The sequence below is a fragment of the Hetaerina americana genome, unplaced genomic scaffold (genome assembly GCF_022747635.1).
Source record: "Hetaerina americana unplaced genomic scaffold, ioHetAmer1.1.p SCAF_3, whole genome shotgun sequence".
NCBI lineage: Eukaryota > Metazoa > Arthropoda > Insecta > Odonata > Calopterygidae > Hetaerina > Hetaerina americana.
In genome coordinates this window covers 93,720,101-93,743,864 of record NW_027286874.1, presented here as the reverse complement: position 1 = coordinate 93,743,864, position 23,764 = coordinate 93,720,101, and the positions used below count along the sequence as shown (strand labels likewise).

Below are 23,764 nucleotides of genomic sequence, written 5' to 3'. Positions count from 1 at the left end.
ATTTTAATTGAGTTTTTATTACACTATAGGAAGTCAATGAGAGCATTCTGGAAATACAGAAAGTGAAAAACTTATTTTTAATTGATAAAGTCTCTCTTAAATGAGATGTTAATGGTGAGTCTCTCTTAAATTTGACAAACATAATATATATTGAGTACTTACTCAAAGTTACAAAAGGTTTATTCAAATTAAAATTCTTATCAAGAATTCTGAAAACCATCCTCAATATGCTAAAAAACGTTTTTAGTGGAAAGTTTTCCAGGAATGTAAACATCAGTGACATAAGTCGAAGAGAGCAAATTAAGAGCTTCTATTTCAGCCTTGCATTGATATTTAATCATTGCTGCAACCTATGAGAAAACAGTGAATAAAACAATTAAAAATGCAGTAAGTTACTTTTAAATAAGGACTTTGAGTAGAAGACAAACATATAAATCATTATTGTAGCCGAAACCACAGTGGCCATGGCGAAACCTAACTGATTTCTGAAATACTTGAATTGAGAAATGATCTTTAAATTAGCAAAAAATAATAGCAACAAAATAATTTTAGCTGAGGTACTATAATATGTCTAAAAAATATAATGGCTACCCATAATCTCATTCAGAGAAATTTCCACTGAATGGTTCATTACATTGATAGCTAAATTCCTTAGCCCCCTACCCTGTGTGAATATCATTTGGGCTTGGTATTACGTGAGCTGTGATCAAACCAACCAACACAGTAAATACCAATAATCCTTCCTGGATGAGAAACCTTTTAAGTCCTACATCCTTTGAGCATATGACCTTTTTTTACCCCATTTTCAATTTTCCTAATGCATTGATGTGCATAGGGGAAAGAGTTGATCAGGTGATGCATTGAGCCACCTGGGACTCAATTTATGTTTTCTTTCAAGCTTGATATATGTAATTATGAAATATTGATAGGCAGAGAAGGGATCATGGAGCATGAAAGGTAACATTGACAGGTTCAAACATCTTGAATAGAAAATATGTAGATGAATCCTGAATACAGATAGGGTCAACTTGTCCAATTATGGTTCATCAGCCACATTCAATAAGTTATTCCTGAGGAGAAGCAACATGCATAGGTATACTTCAATGTACACATGCAGGTATATCAATCCTGGGCCCCATTTCTCAAAGGTACAAGTCAATTTACAAGTTCTCTAAAACAGTTTGAAACATAGAAGGGAAAATTCTTAACTATAAGTGTCAATGTCAAACATCGATGTTAATTGTTCAGTCAGACAGTCAATGATGATTATGAGCCCTCTTTGGTCCTGAATGAGGAAGCTACAAACATATGCATGACTTAATGAGTAGCGTTATGAAATTGGCCCTAGCCCTGCAAATTTTTAGTATTTCCCATGCAAGCTAATAGTGATTGGTCAGTTTCGGTGAGGATTTGATTTTTAGCTTCAGTTTTGATAGTTCCAGTGAATAGATAGTTATTGACCTATGAACAGTTGCAAGAGTAGTGTTACTTAATAATCACTTTCCAAGAAATAATATATCATCTAATCAAAAGTTAAACTTGTGGTTTATGAGAATTTGAATACCATTGCAGAGTTTTACAAATAACATTTATGGTTTTTCAAATTTCAAACCTAAAATAAGATTGTGCAAAACTTATAAATACATATTTACTGCTCAATTAAATTTCTTTTTATCTTTTGTGTAAGTAGTTCACCCTTTTTTAAAGTATTACTTCATTTGAAGTCAAGAAGGCAAATAGAGGAAGAGTAAGTAGTTTCCAATATTTTGAGATGGATAATAAATTGCCTCATGATACTTTATGTACATACAAGTATCTTTGGGGGAGAAACTGTTAGTGTCAGTTTTCCCTCCTTTGATAAACTGGAATGAACAAGTTTCATCGATGAAATTCCACCTCATTTCTTATTTGAACTAAAAGAATAGTTCAAAAGTTACAGTTACAAATCATTATGAATTTCAAACCTTCATCTAATAGAAAACACCTAACTGCTTTTAAGTATTGTTTTGTCGCATGTAAAGAAGTCACTAGTCCAGCTAATGCATGGATAGGAGAGGTTCTATTATAATTTCTTGTCCTTACAAAAGTAATAAACAAACCTGAACTGTCCGAGGATTAATATGAGATAATTAAAAGTCCAGTTAATCCACACTCCACATGATAAATGAAGGTATTATTTACTATCTTATGATAATAAGTTTTCCTTTGTATTATAGCAATTACTCAGCCAGTAGAATATAATATTTTTACAATTTGATGGTTTGTGGCTCTACTTTGTAAAAATTTGTGATCACCGAATAAATAAACTTATTTTATTATTTATCATTTCTAATGCTATTTTTTCATACAAAAAACTTAATACTACTGGTTTCGATGGATAGGTGACATCATCATACCTGATGCCAAATATTTTTTCATTGTAATTCAAGGCAAGGCACTATTCACCAATCAATACATTGAAGACTTCATCTGACTTTCAAAATTTCACCTGGGATCTCTCAGAGATATGAGTTTTTATCAAACAATTTCATGTATTGAGGCAAGCTCTGCCCTATACTACAGGAAACTGATTTCCCGACAACTATTTGGCATTGGGAGGTTTCAAGTTCTATTGAGTTTGAACTTAAGGAACTTTTCAACATGCAAACTAGCTAGCTCTCAATCCCTAATAAGTGTGTAGGTGGGGTAATACAAATGTTATGATAAATGAGGGATATCGTAGCCAAGTGGGTAGGGCACTGGGCTAATGAATGGAAGATCAGGTTTCAATTCCTGCAGATGCATCAGGGAATACTCAGCTTCACCCATGCTGTATGATATTTTGGGTGCCAGAACTTTCTAGGCAACCACAGATGGCACAGGGTAAAGGACTGGTCCCCCTACCCTTGTGCAATTTTTGCATGCTGCTGGGCTTATTATCCAATGAGCTCAACACCATCACCTACCAAACCAACCTTTGAATATCCACTGTGGTGGATGTGTTGAATACATTATGGAACCAAATACATAGAGATAAAATTATACATGCATGATTGGCTTTTGTCCATCATTTTTCAGCAGCTGCCTTCTCCGATGCCAAATTATTTACATGCCATCTAATGTCATGTTTTTATGCTTGATATGGACAGTATACAAGGGTAATTTGAAAAATTTTCAGAATGAAAGAGAAATGAAAGATGTACCACGGTAAAACTTTTTTATTTTTCAATGTAGTCTCCCTGTATGCTAATGCACTTGGTCCAGCATTGTTCTAATTTATTTCTCCCATCTCGAAAATTAGATTCCTTCAGGCCTGCATAATACCCATCTACTTCATCTGTTAGTTCTTTGTTTGAAGATAATCTCCATCCACTGAAGAATATTTTGAGCTTGGGGAGGAGATGGAAATCTAATGGAGCCAAATCAGGCAAATAAGGTGGGTGCGGCAACAATTTGTACCTTAGTTCACAAGCTTTTGCCATGGTAATGACACTGGTGCATGGGTGTGCATTGTCTTGATGAAAGATTCCTTGCATTCTCAAGGTCAATCATTCTTCCTCCACAACTATGGCATTTTTTCATGTATCTTTTGCTGAAGTTGGCTCGGGAGGTTAGAGTAGTATTGTCTAGTAATTTTTTGACCAGTGGGAAGATAATCTAACAGCAGAATTCCTTAGATATCCAAGAAAACTGAAGCCATCACTTTTCTGCCTGACTGTATTGCCTTTGCTTTCTTTGGTTGTGGTGAATCAACAAGTTTTAACCTTCAAATATATGATGGACAAAATAATGGGAAGCGTGTCATTTGTTGTTGTAGAAAGAAGATAAATACTTTAAAAATTCAAATATTTAAAAAGTTTACCTCTTTGTATATGTTAGGATGGGCTTGTACATATGGCCTTGTCAGTAAAGCCTCAGCTTTAGCAGTTCCTTCTTTTCCTAGTGGAAGCAATGATTGAGTGGGCAAGCCCAAGTTTGGTATATCTGAAGGATGCACCCCCAGCCAGCGGACCGAGGGCACAGCAAGCTCATCAGCATCTTTAGACATAGCCTGAAATATTCAGAGCAACATATGTATGTCATTACATTTTCCAGAACACATGCACATTCTTCCGAGAAGACATACACATGTTTTGTTCTAAAAATGTATTTAACACTATCAAGTTGAAATTGGAAACAACAAGGCTATATAACTTGTCTACCATAACTTGGACTTAAAATGACCTTATTTTGCATTTAAAAAACATAAAATACCACAAAGTATTTTTTTAACACTCATGTTTATTTTTAATAAATCTTTAAATATTTTTTTTTCACTAAAATAAAAAAGCAGCTCCAAACCAAAAAGTCTTACTTGTTTTAACTGGGCTGGGAATTAATTTCATTGATTTCATAAAAGTATATTTTAAACAAACAAATTAAATATGATTTATTTTTCTAGCATTTCAAAATATTGCCTTGAATGTGAATGGTTTTATTTAACTGATAAAATAGAGAGCCAACTAAATACTTCACCACCTAAATTTGCATGTATTTTGTGCATCCAACAATAAATTGAAATGATTCCCAGTCACATTACACTTAATGTACCATTGCTGCTCTCATATGAGCACCACTATCACTTAACAGTTCTTCCACACTTTCCAAAGGTTTATTCACATGCATTCATTGCAGTTCAAACTGCTCTTGACAGGTCATGATTCCACAGGATTTTAAAACTATAACTTCTAATTACCGTATTTCCCATCTATAACGCATGTGTTATCCATACAAAAATGTTCAGATGGTCGAAAAAATGATGATGCATGTTATGCAATGAAAATTGAAAAAATCAAAACATAGACGTATTTTTACACAAACACATCCGATATAGACATATTTGTACACACACTGTTTATAATTTATTGGTGCGCATATATATATATATATATATATATATATATATATATATATATATATATATATATATATATATATATATATATATATATATATATATATATATATATATATATATATAACAACGCGCATATATATATATATATATATAACAACCCTCTCTCTTAGTGGTAGTAGTATTTAGGGGAGGCGACCGACAGCTGAGGTCATTTGCGCGATAGGGAATGGACAGGAAAGGATGAAGGGTGGAGAGAAACCTGGCATCAGCATTAGCCTACTCTTAACGAAAGACGCCAAGGGTCCGCAGCTTGATTTCCCATCCAACGGATGGCGTACTCAATCAAAGTGCCCTCCACAAAGCACCTAAAGTAGGGATTGAGATACCTCTGAAAAATGTTCAACACCATCGGGATTTGAACCTGGGCCCTCTTGGTGGGAAGCCAGTATGTTAGCCCCCGCACCATTTTGATCCCCCCCTCTCTCGTCCTTCAAACTGTGTGAAAATCGAGATTGCAGTAAAAAAATATATTCTCCATATGTTCTTCAACTCGTCCTTTCTCTGAAATAGGGACATGGTAGAAGATTGGGTGGAGCATTGGGGTTCTGACCAGTGACCCCAGGTTTCATTTTGGGTGACACCTTTGGGTACCTATAGCTTCACCTAGGTGTGTGATTGTTCAGGTAACAGATCATCCTGAGAAACTGTGTATGGCACAGGGAAAGTAACTAGGCCTCCTTATAAAGCACATTTATTAATAGCTTAACTGCTGCTATGAAGAAAAGAGAAAGTGTATCAATGCATTTTATGGATGTCCTTCTTATGCCTTGGATATATTTTTCGTAACTAAATTTAAATTCTTTCCAATATTTTGGTGTTTTATCTTGGTATCTTAATGATGCTCTACTGCATACAGTGATTGTTAGCAACTAGTTAGTTATAGAGTTTGTATAGAGCATAAGTAAGTAATAAAGACCTTCAGTCAAATATTTCTGTAGAAATAGGAAACCAATTGATTTCTGAGTTAAAACATACCAATTTATTGGATTTAGATATAGACAACAAGCTAAACTGGAGGTTCCAAATGGAAAAATTTAGTAAAAAATTATGCTCAGCCCTATTCCTTTCAAAAAATGCTAAAAAATCTTGCTAACTATTGTAATGCAGAAGAACTAATCCCAGTATACCATGGTATATTTGAGTCCATATGGCATCATCTGCTGGGGGAGTTCAGCATATGAAAACATCAATAGAATACTCACCCTTCAAAAGTGTGCATTAAGGGTTATATTTGGACTAAATGCAAGAAAATCCTGCAGAGAGTACTTCAAATGTCACAAAATCATGACTATTCCCCGTATATATATGTATAATGTGATTCTGTGATTCTGTATGCCTGCACAAAAACCCGTTCTCTACTCAGAAAATGGGACATTCACAAGCATGACACCAGGGGTGAGGATAATCTTAATAATGGCCATTCCCGAGTAGCAAAACTACAAAAACCCCAGAAGTTTCAAGAAAACTGCTCTTTAATTGACTCCCTGAAGAGCTGAAACAAATACTTCCCCAAGAAAATAAATTTTAAGAAATGTTAAAAGACCTCTTTGTTAATAATGTTTTTTGTAGTGTCGAAAAATTCATAAAAAGAACCAATGCACGGAAATCTGTATTTTTAAATCTTCATCGCCGGTTATTACATAATTCAAATCCATCCATATGTGTATGAATTTGTGTGTATGTAAATCTAACTTACCTGTGAATTTGATCAAATTTTTAACGAAGTCATACAATCATGCATAATTCTATGGTGAAAAAATCTATCTATCCCACTTTTTGTGACAATTATGTCAGCATTTAAGATACAAATATTCTAGGATTGTTTCTATGTAGGTCAATTGCAAGATTGCTTAGACAACCAAATGCAGCTAACAATTCCAGTTGAGAAGTGCTTGATGCTTATTCCTGCCTTTCTTATATAGATCTCTCATCCAATGCAGTGAACTCTGATTATCCAATTTAATTCCCTTCTATCAAGTGAACTCTGTTTCATAAATGAAGTTTGTTTTTGGACCAACTGCATCCATCTTAATCATATATGCTCAACATTTCCTCTAAGAAATGCATTAGAGCTCGGCATCAAAATTGAGTCATTACCAATGATCCAAATCGATAGACAAGCATTATTTCAATTCCATGGGGGTCAGCATCAACAAGAGCCATAATAGGAATCTCCAGGCACTTCCAAATGATGTGAAGAAGTCTCCTGGTACTAACATCTGGGTAACCCCTGCCCTGTTAAAAATATGCACAACATAATGGCCTATATTATATATCATGATAATACATTTACACAATCATATAAAGATCATTAACCCAGCAGATAGTAAAAATGAAGTGTTGCCATTTGCCATTACAATCATATTACAGTCATCAATCCAGTCATTAGCTCAATATTTAAAGACCATATTGAAGTTATTATAAGCCAAACATTAAGAGGAATTCACGCGTCCAATGTAAATGGATTACTTGGTCCGATTTATCAATCAACTACAAAGTAACAGAGCAAATATTTGGCTGAGTGTGCCCATTCGTATAAACAAACATATTACAGGTTAGATTTCAAGATTTATAAAATGAGGTCTATATTATTATCTTTGAGGAATTTTGGCTATATATCTTATGACATTTTTTGCATGATGAATACTTTGTTAACACAAATAGTAGAGCCCCAAATAATAATTCTATAGCTTACTAGAGATTGAAAATTACCAATAAATGCTGTTTAAAACTACTCAATATGCAACCTTTGCTATGTTTCTTTGGGCATAGGAAATTCTGGAAAGTTTCCTGCATAAATTCCTAATATGTTCATTCCAATTTAAGCTTTCCTCAATTATTACATCTGAAAAGTTGGAACTTCAAACTTTCTTCTGAAGATTATCTTTGATGAAAGATCCGTTTCAGGGCTTACTTTTTTGCTTGAATTGTACATAGTTTGTTTTTTTCAACATTTATTTTAAGCATATTTTAATCAACCAGTCACCTAAGAGTGCTAGGGAATCATTAACTTTATACTCCAGCAGTAAGCTATTCTTGAGACTTCGTATTAAATTCATGTTATCTGCATTAAGAATTATTTCATCACTCATTGCTTAAGATGTTAAATCATTAATATTGAGAGAAGTATGGAACCTAATATACTTCCTTGAAGCAAACTGTTGTTGTTTCAGTAATTGATAAGTAACTGCTTTACGTATTGTTAGAATAGTTACAGATAACTTCCACTAACTGCTTTCTGTTTTCAAGGTGGGATTTAAACCATTGGTATTCCTCTTACTCCAAAATGTTCTGCTGTCTTCAGCGAAAAAGGTTGGTCTGCACAGTCAAAGACTCAAGAGAGATTATTAAAGATTCAGTGGGAATGAGGGAGAGGTGGTAAATACCATAAATAAACATTTAGTCATATTTTATTAGTTGGCCTAAGTTTCTCTCAATATTTTATGATAACAAAAAGTGTTTTTAAAATTTGTATGGATTTTCATATTAAGCTTATTCTAGTAAACCTGATTCTTGGGATTTTAGATTGAGGGAGGTTGCGTCATCATGGCAAGGGAGTTGAGTCATCAGGACAAGGGATGAAGCTCTCCAAATTGCATGTTTGCCATGCTTATGGAGGCCAGATAAACCACTTGACTATTAGTATTGGTCAAAACAACACCCGTTCTACCTCTATATTTTTCGTCTGAGGTATTGGCATGCACATAATGCAGTAAAAATTAGCTGCAGAGTAGAAAATTTGCTTCCTTAATTTAGTATTTATTGTGAGATGGCTTTTGGGCCTGTATCTATGACTGTATTATGCCAATCAAAGTTTTATTTATTTAGAATTATGATAGGCTCAATATCAGATAGAGAGAGAATTTCTTTGATGAAACAGAATCTTCACAATAATTTTTACAGATTTTGAATTTTTTAAAATTTTATAATTATACTAATCATTTAAGATCAGACCCCTTCATTTCATCACCTACTATATACATATATTAGTCTAACTACTGATGCTCTCCTTCAAGCATACAAGTTTCTCATACACATTTCAATCATAAAATATTTTTAAAATTAACATATATATATACATATATGTAGTTAAAAAAGTTTTGGTGCAAAGTGTATGTATAGCTACAATGCAAAACAAAGTTCGACTCACAGTGATTAAAAGGCATGGTTTTAAGTGCTCAAGAATTCCATCATCAATAATTTTCTGGAATATGGCATCTTTTTCAACTATAAGTACTAACTGAGCAGAGGATTTTACAATGGTTTTATCATATGACAAGGCAGCAATGTCACCAGGGATGGGGCAACACTCTGAAATTAAAAACATAATGTAGCTATCATTACGTTCAGCAAAAAAATGTGGTATTCATTAACATTGGTGACAAAATGTAATTTAATCAATGTAAATTACAAGAAATTTTTTTACACATATTATATAACTTAGAATATTAATTTCAAAGAATTATGTATTCAAACCTCAGATATCCACTACATTACTAAGAGAAAGCCTAATGACTATCATCCATTAAAGAAATTTACAAAGTCTTATTCAAATCAAATATGTTCCACACAAAATCACCAGCATGTAACGTTGCCTGCTCCTCATCAATATTCACATAGCTCATCAATCAATAGATTGACTTGTAGCAGATCTTCATTCAATTGTCAGTCTCTCCATTTCTTCAAAATTCTTGTCTTTTTGAATTACCTTCTAATTATACTTCCTTGTCTTTTATCAGTATTTCTTCCACTCCTTGTTTTCTTAAATTATGGTATATCATGAAGAATCCCAATGTGTTTAAGAATATGTTCAATTAGTTTTCCTCTCCTTTTAAGTGCTCTTCCAGTTGCTCTCTCAAGGGCTAAGTTGAGAGAGCATCTGGATTACCTCTATACTCTTGATCCATTCTTCAAACCACTAATTCATTGTTTGTTCCATTTACTCATTTTATTTCCATCATCTCTCTGGAGCACCACATCTTCATTTATTCTAATCTTCTCTTCTCTGCTGCTCCAATCATCCATATTTCATAGCTGTAGAAAATTAAATCCAACAACTAAGTTCAAGCTTAGTATTCAAACAAACTTGAATGAACCTTTTCCTTGAGTCTAGATAATTAGCATCATTCATTAGTAGATGCTTTTTCTTTTAGAAAGACTTCTTTGCTATCTTTACTCTGCTTTTTATTTCCATTTGCAATTTCAGTTGAAGTTCAGCATTTTCCTCATCTATTGCTTCTTTCATTGCTAGTGACCTAGCTGCCTAAAGAGCACTTTTTTATTTGTTCCAATCTGTAACCATTCTTAGAGATCATTTATCCTCCTTACCCTGACTATAATCTAATACTTTACTTTTATTCCTGTTTATGTTACAGTTGTATTACATCCCCTTGTTAGATCATTCATCATCCCATCTCATTCTTCGTCCCCTTCTCCATAGAGGCTAATAGTATTATTGTGAGGTCTTCCTTCTTCTCTGCTAGTATAGCTATGTCATCTACATGCCACAGCATGCGTATCCTCTGGGAATTCATAAGCCAAATATCATTTTATTCTTATTCTATTAATATCTCTGCAATGTAGATAAGTGATATCATGAGAAATAATGATTAACCAACCCTAACTTACCCCATTAAATTAGATTCCCTGCATTCACCACATCTAATCACTAGTGCCTCTCTATGAGAGAATTTATAGATTCACTTTTTTTCCACTTCAAAATTTGATCACGCCTTCATTTAAGAATTCTCCTCCATTCTTCAGTAGATTATTCTTGTTATAATCTTCAAAGCCTATAGCTATATCATCATATTACTTCTGAATTCGTTCCTAGCTCCAGAGGAATTTCATGAATCCCTGGTACCCTGTTTGGACACAAATCTGTCACTATAGCATCAAGTTTAGACCTAAGAATGCATCTGCTCTTTTATTTTCATTACAAGAGTCCATTTCTTCCAATTTCATGAGCTACCTTTCTTTCTTATCATAAAGATTTTCCAAATACTCTTTCCATCAGTACTTTTATTACTTACCTGCAACAAGAATAGCAATGAAAGATGCCAAGTACAGTCAGATGATACCAAATTAGCTAAATCCTTGTAATAATTTCGAAAACATATAAAAGGCTACCAAAGCCCTGAGGGAAGTCATCAATAGTGACCATAATTCAGCATTAATAAAATGCCATCTCAAACTTAATTAGTTTGTGAAAACAATGGAAATTAGTAGATTGAAAAAAGGTCAAGAAGGAATATCTTGACAAATTCCAAAGAAACTGCAGGAGATGCCTCAGCAGTAACTTTTAATGGAGTCATCCGCTAATGAAAAAATCCACTAATTTCAGATAGCTTAACTGGCTGAAGCACTCGACTGGATATTGAGGGATCAGGGTTCGAATCCCAGTCAAGGCGAATGATTTTTACTCTGAAATTGTTGCATTGAAGGAATATCTTTACATTTGCATCCTGGATGTTATTTATCTTTGTTCTCTGTTCATAAAATTGATGTCATAGATCTGTAAGTTAAAACTTTTCCCGGGATGAGGCTGAAATTTTTCACCCAGGATTTTCACCTATTCATTTCTGGCTTTGTTCAAGTTTTCACCAATTTCATTTCCGAACGTTTTGTAACATTGCTAGAAGGAAGGCAATAGTTATCCACCTCAATTAATTATCACATGAAACAATGATGGAAACAATAATAGAAATGAGTCCTCGCAACTACAGGACTCAGCATGTATATGATGATAATTATGGTTCAGACTCCTGATTGTAAGATAGAAGGGCATTTAGGGAATTGAAATTCAATAATGCCATGGGGATGGATAAAATCCATATGAAACTTGGCTTGAGGGAAAAGGAAATAATGTTTCTTTCTTGCCCATGGGAATGGCATTTTTTTTAAATCTTACTGTCAGTTCTTCATTGTTTTCACTCATTATCTTTATTATGGGTTAGCAATCCAAGGATTGGTCCGCACCAGCTCTCCAAACTGTCCTCTTCTTTTTTCTCTTCCTCATTTTGTCCAAATTTCATTTATGTAGAAAATTAGATTCCATATTTAACTTTTAATGAATCCTTATCTTATGTGTATACTAGAGCATTAGTATTATTTTGACTAACTTCTTTATTTTAAGTTGGAATCTCATTAATGCTAAATTATGCGTTGATATCTTACTCCATGGAGCTTTGGCATCACCATACTTTTATTTCTAATACAAAACTTCATAATGATATCATTAAATAGGCATCTCCTTACCTATCCAAGCATATTCCAAGTATCTCTCTTTCACTAGTGATTTTGACATCGTTGTATGCCACTGTTAACCTGTACTGATTAAAAAAAATCTTTGAAAGCCTGCCTCCCCTTCATTTCATTTCTCTAGCACAGATATTCTTAATATTTTAAACCATAGGTTTCTTCTTATGTTTGTAATACAGTCTCCATGAATAATTAGATTCCCTTCTCAGTTTAAATTTTTTTAATACTAAAACAATATCATCATACACATCCTCTACTTTTCCATAATCACAGTCTTTGATCTGCATGTCAACTTGAACCACACTGGTGTCCATCATTTCCCCTAGTTTCATTTTTATTTTCCCCATGACACTTCTTTCATTGTACTGTAGGACCCTCTTCACTCATGTAGGAGCACTCTTCCACAGTGCCATGACCACTCTCAAATTTGCATTTACTGATGCTAGGTGATTTATCCTATAAATACTTCTTCTAAAGCATATCCATTCACCCAAATTATTCCATTTATGCCTAACTCCCATTTCATTTCAAATGTTCAGCCATTTCTACATTTAAGTTCACTAACCTCCCACATGACTGGAGTATGAATAGAAGATGGCTATACTTTGCATCATTTCACTCCAGTGGGTCCTATCATGTATGTTGTTTAAGTCGTTAAAGAGTGAAAAAGAAAAGTTGACGAGTTGCTACTCCTTGAAAAATTCTGTGGTTTCCAGTGCCCTCCATATTGCTGAAGCAATCGAAATAATTATCGCATTACCTTTTGTAAAATGAGTTTGGCTGTAACAACTGTTGTGGTCTCCAACTTTACTCATATGAAAGAGAGATGCTGCCCCATCCACCAGGAAATTGGCAATCTATTGGCGGTTAGGTGGCAGGGACTCATCTAGTCACAATATCTTCACAGAATTCTCAGACCATAATACCTAATGATGCACTCCTGCATCCTCCAATTATTACCATCACTTACTGTCCACAACTGCTTACTCATAGAGAGCACACTTCACAGCTAGCCTTAGGTAACCTCTCTTACCTATCAAATCAGCCTTAAGACTGATTACTGTAATTTTGAGATCCCTGAAATACTTTTTTCTCTCTCTTCAAAATATTCAATCACTCTGAAGAGGGTAGTTGAATAGGTAAATGTAGTCACGTAAGAGAATGGGAGACTGAAACAGCTGGGGCACAATTAGCATGTTCTTGTGATGAGTAGTGTGACTGTGACTAATGAAGATTCATTCCAACCTGAGAACTTCTGTTGCTCCATTCAAGAATTTTAGGCAGTGACAGTTGAAATTTCAGAGAACCCTAGGAATAGCTTTGCATAGCATAGCACTTGACCCATTAAGACAACCAAAATTAGAATTTTTACTTCTACTACTCATTTAACTCTTATTTCATGTGAAAAGATCATCATTTACCATTTCCAAAGGCTTTGGTATCCAAAATCAGGGATGGAATGCTGGATTCAGCATTTAGTATTGATAAGCTTATGTCACCAGCTACAAGCCCACGGGATGATGGCAAAACACCAAGAAGCCTCGGTGGAAGGTTGATTAGAGCACCAATATCACTCATGGCACTATCTACAATTCCCTGAGAAGAGGGATAACCCAGCCTTTTCAATGTAGACAAAGATTTATAGTATAGCTCCCTGAAAATACAATTAAAGAAACAAATCAAATGAACTCGATGAAATGAAAAATTAAAAAGAGAACTTCCAATTCTAAATTTAATGGACAAATATAATTTTATTTGAAAAACTTTAGCAGGGTGCCTTTGATTTACTATAATTTCCCATAAAATTATATTAAATTCAATGTAAAAAACAAATAGAGAGGCAGGGAAATTGCAATAAATGTGATTTTCACCAATTGGTTGTGTAGCTCTGAAAAAAAAATAATATATATATATATATATATATACTCATATATACAGAAACAGATATAAGGAAAAGGGATAGGAACACATATAAAGGACGAACACAATAGAGGTGGGGAAGGCGGAATCGAACGGATCACAAGAGTAAAAATATTTCCTCAACCGGGACTCGAACACCGGATCTTTCCACTTGCCGGGCGGATGCTCTTAACCACTTGAGCTATCGAGGATAGTCAATTTACCCTGAGATCTGTGGGTCTAATATGTCGCCAAGCGCCCCGATTCTTTCAGCCAAGAGATGGCGTCAGGGGGCAGTTTCACCCACCAAAGGAGAAATAGACAATACACAAGGAAAGGAAAGGACAGTGGGTTAGAATTCATACAACATCATACAGGAAAGGAACAGTGCGTTTCGTGGCACGCATAGCCAGAAGAAAGAGATGAGCCACATTGGCCAAATACACATTCAAACACGAAATCCCGCCAAACGGCGAATAAATACTCATATATACAGAAACAGATATAAGGAAAAGGGATAGGAACACATATAAAGGACGAACACAATAGAGGTGGGGAAGGCGGAATCGAACGGATCACAAGAGTAAAAATATTTCCTCAACCGGGACTCGAACACCGGATCTTTCCACTTGCCGGGCGGATGCTCTTAACCACTTGAGCTATCGAGGATAGTCAATTTACCCTGAGATCTGTGGGTCTAATATGTCGCCAAGCGCCCCGATTCTTTCAGCCAAGAGATGGCGTCAGGGGGCAGTTTCACCCACCAAAGGAGAAATAGACAATACACAAGGAAAGGAAAGGACAGTGGGTTAGAATTCATACAACATCATACAGGAAAGGAACAGTGCGTTTCGTGGCACGCATAGCCAGAAGAAAGAGATGAGCCACATTGGCCAAATACACATTCAAACACGAAATCCCGCCAAACGGCGAATAAATACTCATATATACAGAAACAGATATAAGGAAAAGGGATAGGAACACATATAAAGGACGAACACAATAGATTCCGCCTTCCCCACCTCTATTGTGTTCGTCCTTTATATGTGTTCCTATCCCTTTTCCTTATATCTGTTTCTGTATATATGAGTATTTATTCGCCGTTTGGCGGGATTTCGTGTTTGAATGTGTATTTGGCCAATGTGGCTCATCTCTTTCTTCTGGCTATGCGTGCCACGAAACGCACTGTTCCTTTCCTGTATGATGTTGTATGAATTCTAACCCACTGTCCTTTCCTTTCCTTGTGTATTGTCTATTTCTCCTTTGGTGGGTGAAACTGCCCCCTGATGCCATCTCTTGGCTGAAAGAATCGGGGCGCTTGGCGACATATTAGACCCACGGATCTCAGGGTAAATTGACTATCCTCGATAGCTCAAGTGGTTAAGAGCATCCGCCCGGCAAGTGGAAAGATCCGGTGTTCGAGTCCCGGTTGAGGAAATATTTTTACTCTTGTGATCCGTTCGATTCCACCTTCCCCACCTCTATTGTGTTCGTCCTTTATATGTGTTCCTATCCCTTTTCCTTATATCTGTTTCTGTATATATGAGTATTTATTCGCCGTTTGGCGGGATTTCGTGTTTGAATGTGTATTTGGCCAATGTGGCTCATCTCTTTCTTCTGGCTATGCGTGCCACGAAACGCACTGTTCCTTTCCTGTATGATGTTGTATGAATTCTAACCCACTGTCCTTTCCTTTCCTTGTGTATTGTCTATTTCTCCTTTGGTGGGTGAAACTGCCCCCTGACGCCATCTCTTGGCTGAAAGAATCGGGGCGCTTGGCGACATATTAGACCCACGGATCTCAGGGTAAATTGACTATCCTCGATAGCTCAAGTGGTTAAGAGCATCCGCCCGGCAAGTGGAAAGATCCGGTGTTCGAGTCCCGGTTGAGGAAATATTTTTACTCTTGTGATCCGTTCGATTCCACCTTCCCCACCTCTATTGTGTTCGTCCTTTATATGTGTTCCTATCCCTTTTCCTTATATCTGTTTCTGTATATATGAGTATTTATTCGCCGTTTGGCGGGATTTCGTGTTTGAATGTGTATATATATATATATATATATATATATATATATATATATATATATATATATATATATATATATATATATATATATATTTATTTATTTATATTTTACTGTACAGTAGTGGTTATATAACAACATGGTAAATATATCTATTGGCCATAAAAAAATAAAATATGTGCCACATTGAATAATCCACTTAATCCTTTTTATTTAAGTTTCTCCAAAATTTATTACTATATTATTTTCAAACTTAAATGAAACCTTCCAGAAGACTTACTACTGAATCAATATCAAGTGAGCAAATGAAGAAAGAGTTCAAGAAAGATGGATTTCAAGTCTCAAGGACTCACACAAAGATACCTTAAGAAGTTCATTAAAAAAGAATAACCTTAGTGAACCACAGAAAGTATTTTAAAATATGTTTTGCCATTTGGCATCATTAGCTAAATGGCGAAAATCATCAAGCCATACAAAAATATTTTCTGTCGAATAGTATGATAGTTACTTTTCAATGAATATTAAAAACTTCTGCTAAGTGAAGACTGAAGTAGTCAAGTGCAATCTTAGGATGTGATTTCTTCTACAATAACCCTGAGGAAGTTCACATATTTTGTTGGAGCAGGAATATGCTCATACATATTTAGGGATTTTTGATATAATATTGAGATTGGTATATACTTTGCATATCATATTCCCCAGAGTTTTAAATATCAGTCTTCAAATTAACCCCTTGAGGTACACTATGTCAGGTAAATGAGGCAAGGCACTATTTCTCTTTCCTCTCACTAATTTTTCTCGCCATCATGTCTTGTTTGCTTTTCTTCTACACATACTCATCCTCAATGCAGGGTGAAGGGACACAGACTCAGCAGATGTGAGTGTAGACAGAGAGTGATGATGGCAACTGATGATTCAGCTGTAGTGGTGGGAGAAGTAATAGTTTACCCTGATCAATATATTTCTTTGTAGTTGTTTTAAGTTGCTGTTGAAGTACCTGATCCTGTGAAACTTCATCGTCTTGGAAAGTCCATTGGTGGTGAAAGTTCTTGCTTTGAGTGTGCCAATACATGTAGGTAAGTTCTTAAGTGGGAAAGTAAAGAACAGGTATTTTGTCCTGTCTTGAAAAGTTGATTTCCCTAGGCTGAATGAGAAGCCATCGATTGTTGCCCTGTTCTTCACATTAGTAAACATTAATGGCTTTGCATATAACTGGAAAATGGATTGTGTACATGAGGAGGCATTTGTCAGCTCAGGTTTCAAGAACTTGAAAAAGGCAGTTAATAAATTTCATTTTCATGAGAGATATCAATTCCATTTAGCTGCAAATAGACATCTTTAACATACAGGAAATACTCTAACTACTGGTGGACAACTTATTTTGCAAGTCAAGAAAGAGCACAAAATTGCCAGATAGAACCTTCATTCCATCTTTTTAAACTTGCAATTGCAAGCTTGCCCGGGGTCTTTAGTGCTTACACCTCATATTCTGGCAACTTTCATTAACTTAAAATAAAAGATTCTCTGACATTGCTGCCTGGATCAGTAGAAAAACTAATTAGACAGAGCATGATATTTGGCATGAAATAGGACAAATGGTAACCCATGTAATCGTCAACTCCACTTGTAATAACATTCATGAGTGGCTGGTTCCCTTTGGTTGTAGATGTGACACAGGATCACACTGGTACTGCATGAGGTACAGAGATAGTAATTTGGCTTCACACAAAGAAATTATAGTTTTTTATGCTGCATAGAGTATGCAATTGGGAACAAGTTCATGTTAAATAACTTCTGGCCCTACCAATGTCTACATGCCTGTAAAGTGCAGCTCTCAAACCTAGTTTCCAGCAATATAGCCTCCACTCATACAATAGTGAGTCTTGCATTTTCCATTGTTCACTTCTTTTACAATAAGAGCAGAAAATTAAAGGTCATTTTTAAAGAGTAAATGGCTTAAGTTTACGATAGTCCTGGCTGGCATTCAGAGTCTGACGCTGCATGGCACAACTTACTTCATAATTCTCAGTCTGGCTTTAGAAGAGACTAAGCAAAAGTATGGTATTCTTATCAGCAGGGTATCTGACTACAGTGAATATCAAAATACGAGACATTTTCCGAAAGTAAGGGTTGTTTTCTTATATTCAAATATTGGGGGGTCAGAACATGGTGTGCATACATATAACAAAGTCGTAAACATGCGGTGATATCTAGTGATTGTGTTTGAAGCCACTGAATTTATTGTTTTGATTCAGTAGTTGTTTGTATATCCATGAATGATCTCCTTTTTTAATGGTCAATATGAGGCAATCTCCAACTGAAGTCCTTCAGGGCATGTAACTGGAGATGTATGGTTAAACATCATACTTGCATTTCTAGTTTATTTTGCTATAAGGGCTATGCTCCATCCTTTAGCTGAGGTAATTTAGTTCTTGCCTGGCAGACATGAGACATATTCCATGAAATGGAGAGATTACCAAAATTACTCCCTGGTGATCATGTGAAGCTTCACTTATGACAATTAGAAAACCTATCATCACAGCACCCTCACTCCAGAACACCTAAATTCAGATGTTATGTGCCATATCATCAAGAACATCTCAAACAAATATATGTAAGTTGTCTATATTTGTGGAGGCATTTGATAAGCACTACCCTGAGGTCAGGAAATATCAGATACCCTCTAATACACCCTGACCTCATTCTGAGTCCTACATTCAGGCCTCTAAGAGGTTCTGACTAAGAGCAATGCCTAGTTCTTTAAACCTACAACCAAAAAATTGTTTTCTACATTAGTAAATAGTAGTTGAGTGTATAGATCACCTCATACTTAACATAATGGTTATTATTTTCAACACAATTCAGCAAAATAAATAAATTCTCAATATCATTGTTTCACCAGCCACTTGTGCTGGCCAAAAAATAGATCATCAGTATACAAAAAGTTCTCCACCATCGTGCAGTTACTGGAACACTACAGTTTATTGTGGTTAACATAAACCTGCAATGTCTCCCAGTCGTAAGCATGCATAGGAACATTAACATTGCCCAATCACATTACACCATCTTACCCAGAAAACTAAAAAAATATAAATATTTACTACCCATAGTTTTTCTCAACAATTTGATCTCTTTTTTTACTAGGTGGTATTAGAATAATTTATCCCTTAATGAAACCTTTGATGATTTGGCTACAATTCCTTTTACTTCTATCTGTGGCAACATTACTATACACATCCCACTATTGATAAGTTGGGGATTCACTTTGAACCATGGCATTGTATATTTATTATTATTATCCAGAGAATAATTTGAATTTGTGCAGGCATAGAATTCCTCTGGAAAAGGTTATAAATATAAAAAACAGGAATAATAAAAGATAATTTAAGATACAAAGTTGAGATGTATGTTGATTGTCACACTTTTTGACTCCATCAAGAATCCATCAGCAATATATAATGTTTCATACTTAATAAATTATTATATTTGCTATTATATGCATGCATAGATTCTGTAAATAATATAGATTTTGGAAGGGAGCTAGATATTTTTGTTTCTACAGCTAGCATTCTGATACACAAGATCTTTGCTGAGTGACACATATGTTGTTGCTACTTCTTATACCATTTGGGTGGATATCCCCATTAGCAAGAAGCAGATGAAGATAATTTATATCAGAATAACATTGCATATGTTATTATTTTAAAATTTGCCCAAAATGGTCAACAAGGAGTATGATAGAGAACTCCTAACATACTTACAATAAGCTTTTTTGAATCAAAATAACTGTTTGCATTATCCAGTAACATGGATAGATCAGCTTCCACCGTAATGAAAACGCACCCAGAAAAAATGCCAGTAAAATGCAAAGAGGCTATTGAATTATTGAGTTTACATTTCTCAGGAAAAATTAGAAGTAATTAATTAACAATAATAGAGAAAAGAATTGCCCCAAGATTGATCTTTGAGGCATTGTCATTGATAATGTGAGGAGAACAAACACATTTCTAATTTCTTTGGACTTCAAAACTCCAATACATGTATTACATGCAAGAGGGCAGCCAATTCACATGACTAATACACCTGTGATGTACACAATATATTACATGAGTATGCGCAAAGATTTAATACCGATAGTAGGAGAATTCATGAGTGATTCAATTAGAACAAGCTTATTAGAAGAGTATTCAAAATGATTACAGCATTCTATTGGTACCAAAAATTTGGCAAGAGTATGTAAAAAATTTTCAAAATGAATCTAGGAACTTTCACTTGGAACAACGAGAATTGCACAAGCATCCATTAACTGTTCAACAGTGTTCTTGATTTGTTGGAGAACCATTCACTGAAATTCCAGTTCAAGCATGAGCATATCAAGTTTTATTTAATTTTAAACATTCAGGGAGTTATAAATTGTACATTACTTTCCCACTCAAGAAATTGATGAAATTAAAACAAACAAGATCCAAATTTTCACTCATTTAGAAATCATGGATACGTACTGCATACTTGCTACCTAAATGTATGACCCAGCAATTCAAGATCTTGATACATCATGGGCCATGAAAAAAGAAGTCCAATGGAAATTTGCTTGTAAAAAGTTATGCTCAATAAAATTCCATTATTATATAAATAAAATAAATATGATGAGGCACATACACAAAGGGCCAACAGATAAATGATGTCCTTCTCAATAATTTTTTATCATGTTTAATTTATTGTGTTTTTTAAGGATACTAATGTATTGAATCTACATTTCTTTATTGTTACTACCTTGATTAAAATTTGCTGATTATTATTTCATAATTTTTATTCTCATGTTAATTTTAGTAACCTCTTCTGAGGTTCCTCTTGCCATGTAGGCATTATCTTCAAAATCCAAAAAGGAATTATATGCATTATGAGCAATGCTCCTTGTGATGCACCAAGTGAACCTCTCTTCAAAAGACTTGGTTTGTGGTATATATAAATATATATATATGTATATATATATATATATATATATATATATATATATATATATATATATATATATATATATATATATATATGATAAAAAGATATATATATATATAAACACAGATGTAGATTTTTAGACTATAGAGACACAAAGAAAGGGCACTCACAATATGTTATTTGACGTTTCGACAGCTCGGCTGTCGTCTTCAGAATCTGACTGACAGAATCCGAGCTGTCGAAACGTCAAATAACATATTGTGAGTGCCCTTTCTTTGTGTCTCTATAGTCTAAAAATCTACATCTGTGTTCTTATATATTTGTGCATCGCCGAAGAGCGTTCCAGTTCGAAGATATTTTTATATATATAATATATATATCCATATTATACTAGTGTATTGGCATGTGTGTGTGCATAATATACACACACACATACCAATACACTAGTATAATATGGATATATATATATATATGTATATAATATTTCTTCTGAATTGTAAAATTTATATCTGACATGTCCTTTATTTGTGTATGCATGCATATGCAGCAAATCTTCAGATGAATAAATGCATTATTATTATTGTTCTTTTTCATTAGAATATATCCAAAGTGGCAAGTCATTACGAAATATATCATACTAATACTAATTAAGAAATGTCCCAACTGTGTATCATATAGTTTTATTTAACTGTTTTGTTCATTTCCTGATAGTTTGTGAATGATATGGCTTAGTTTTCTATTTTTTATTTCAGTACAATTTTCAAAGTTATATCATGAGAATTAGAAAATAGCCCATAGAATAAATAGTATCAGGTGTGATTGAAACTATTTTCAAGTGCCCAAAATTACCGTTTTGTGGTAGCAGATTCAGAGATCATTTGATGGTGTAGATTTGATAGTAGCCAAAACATTAATGCCATATGTGTCCGAGACTGAGGTTGTCCAAAGTCAACTGTTACATCAGTATTTCCGGTGCCCTTCATGATCCTTAATTGACAAAATCATCAAAAAAAATTAAAAAAGACAAGAAAATTTACAATTTAAGGGCAAAGAAATGTTTTTAATGAACATGAACTCCCAGATCAAAATGTTTTAACTAACACATAGGCATTATCAAATCCTTGGACAAAATAAATAAATTGATTGATTATTATAGTGCAAATGGAAAACTAGTTTTCCTCTGGAAAGGGACGAATTCCTACGCCATTAAAGACATTTATTTCTGAATTTAACATTCAAATTCGGAGAAATAATGAATATAACTACTTATGTATAACTAAGAATTCGCGAAATGCAGTTTTTAATATCGGGCATTGTCAAATTTTTATGTGAAGGACGACTAAATAGGTATGAAAATGAATGCACAAAAATCCAAAACTTTTTGTATAAATATGCAACAATCCTTACATGTCTTCTAAAGATACGTTTTGCCAAATATGACGATTAAAAAATCTTAACTTAAGCGGCTCTCCATTTTTCAAGGATAATAAGATATTCAAAACAATATCTTCAATATGCCTTGTAATTATCGAGCTGAAAGGTAGATAGGAAATATAAATCAACATGTGTTTCACCATAAATGAATCATTTAAGCGGTATATTTGTCGTAAGCATCGAGTACGGATGACAGCCCAAATTACTTACTTCCTGTCATTTGCTTTGTTACGGGGCTCGCAACTGAATTTCACGGAAGAGCTTAGGCTAATTTCTTTGGACGTTCCTGCAGCGTCATCACGGTTGCTATTTTCTCCAGCACCTGATCTTTTACGGAAAGACTCAGCATTCATATTTCACGACGAGTATGGGTAACAAAATGGGCTCAATCGTACTCGGCGCTCAATTCAAACTTCAAATTGACCACAAACCTGGTCAAAGCCGATAACAGTGACGGTGAAAGTGGTATCAGTTCTAAGATTTCCTAGTAGGTGACGCACAATTCCAACGCGCGAATTTAGATACTCCTTTGGGCATTATGAAGGATAGGCATGTACTAGTGAGTGCTGCTTATGTTTATGTCAGGTTTTATCTTTTTACACGTACGCTTTTGATAAATTCACCTTCTTGAAATTAAATTCTCACTATTAGCAAACCAAAACTTGTAGTGACAAATTTGTTTTCGAAAATCTTTGACACCTGCTATGCAAACTTGGAAAACAAGTCGGTCGTCGCAGTGACGACCCCACAGACGGCGTGATACCAGACTTGTGCTTTAGTCAGCAAGCAGCCTTAGGAGGCGGTGACTTTCACTCGAACAGTTACTCTTTTGGAGGTCCGGAGACTTCTGCTGGTGGAAAAGAAAACTTCCCCTGGCCAGGTCGCCTACAGTGACTGGCGACTGGTAGTCACGGATGGGAGAGTACTGGCCGCGGTGTTCGACCGTTGCTTGCGCACCGGGGAAACTCCGAAGGCTTGGAAGAACTCCCGCAAAGTACCCCTCCACAAAGGGTCTGAGGAGGGTGCATCTCCAATTGGAGGCCCATCGTCCTGCTCCCCACTATGGCCAAGTTTTTCGCGGCGATCTTAGCGGACAGGGTGTCAGGTTGGGCGTTGAAAAGCCGGTGAATCTCATTCCTCATTCAAATGGTCTTTATCAAAGCGGCAGAAGGGTGCTTCAAGCACAGCTTCCTTCTGAAAGCGGCGATAGAAGATGCCCGGAGAAACTACAAAGAGATCGTGGTTGCCTGGCT

The 23,764-nt window shown here is 35.0% G+C and overlaps 1 protein-coding gene across 1 annotated transcript; it reads right to left on the bottom strand.

The window, feature by feature from the left end:
• Positions 1-230: 230 nt before the first annotated feature.
• mei-W68 (meiotic W68) lies at positions 231-22,893 on the bottom strand. Its single transcript, XM_071587923.1, has 6 exons — positions 22,722-22,893; positions 13,618-13,850; positions 9,087-9,247; positions 7,034-7,171; positions 3,842-4,030; positions 231-350 (listed from the first exon to the last, which is right to left on the bottom strand). Exons 1-6 carry the CDS (start codon positions 22,862-22,864, stop codon positions 231-233), a joined length of 984 nt encoding a protein of 327 aa, XP_071444024.1. The 5' UTR covers positions 22,865-22,893.
• Positions 22,894-23,764: the final 871 nt, after the last annotated feature.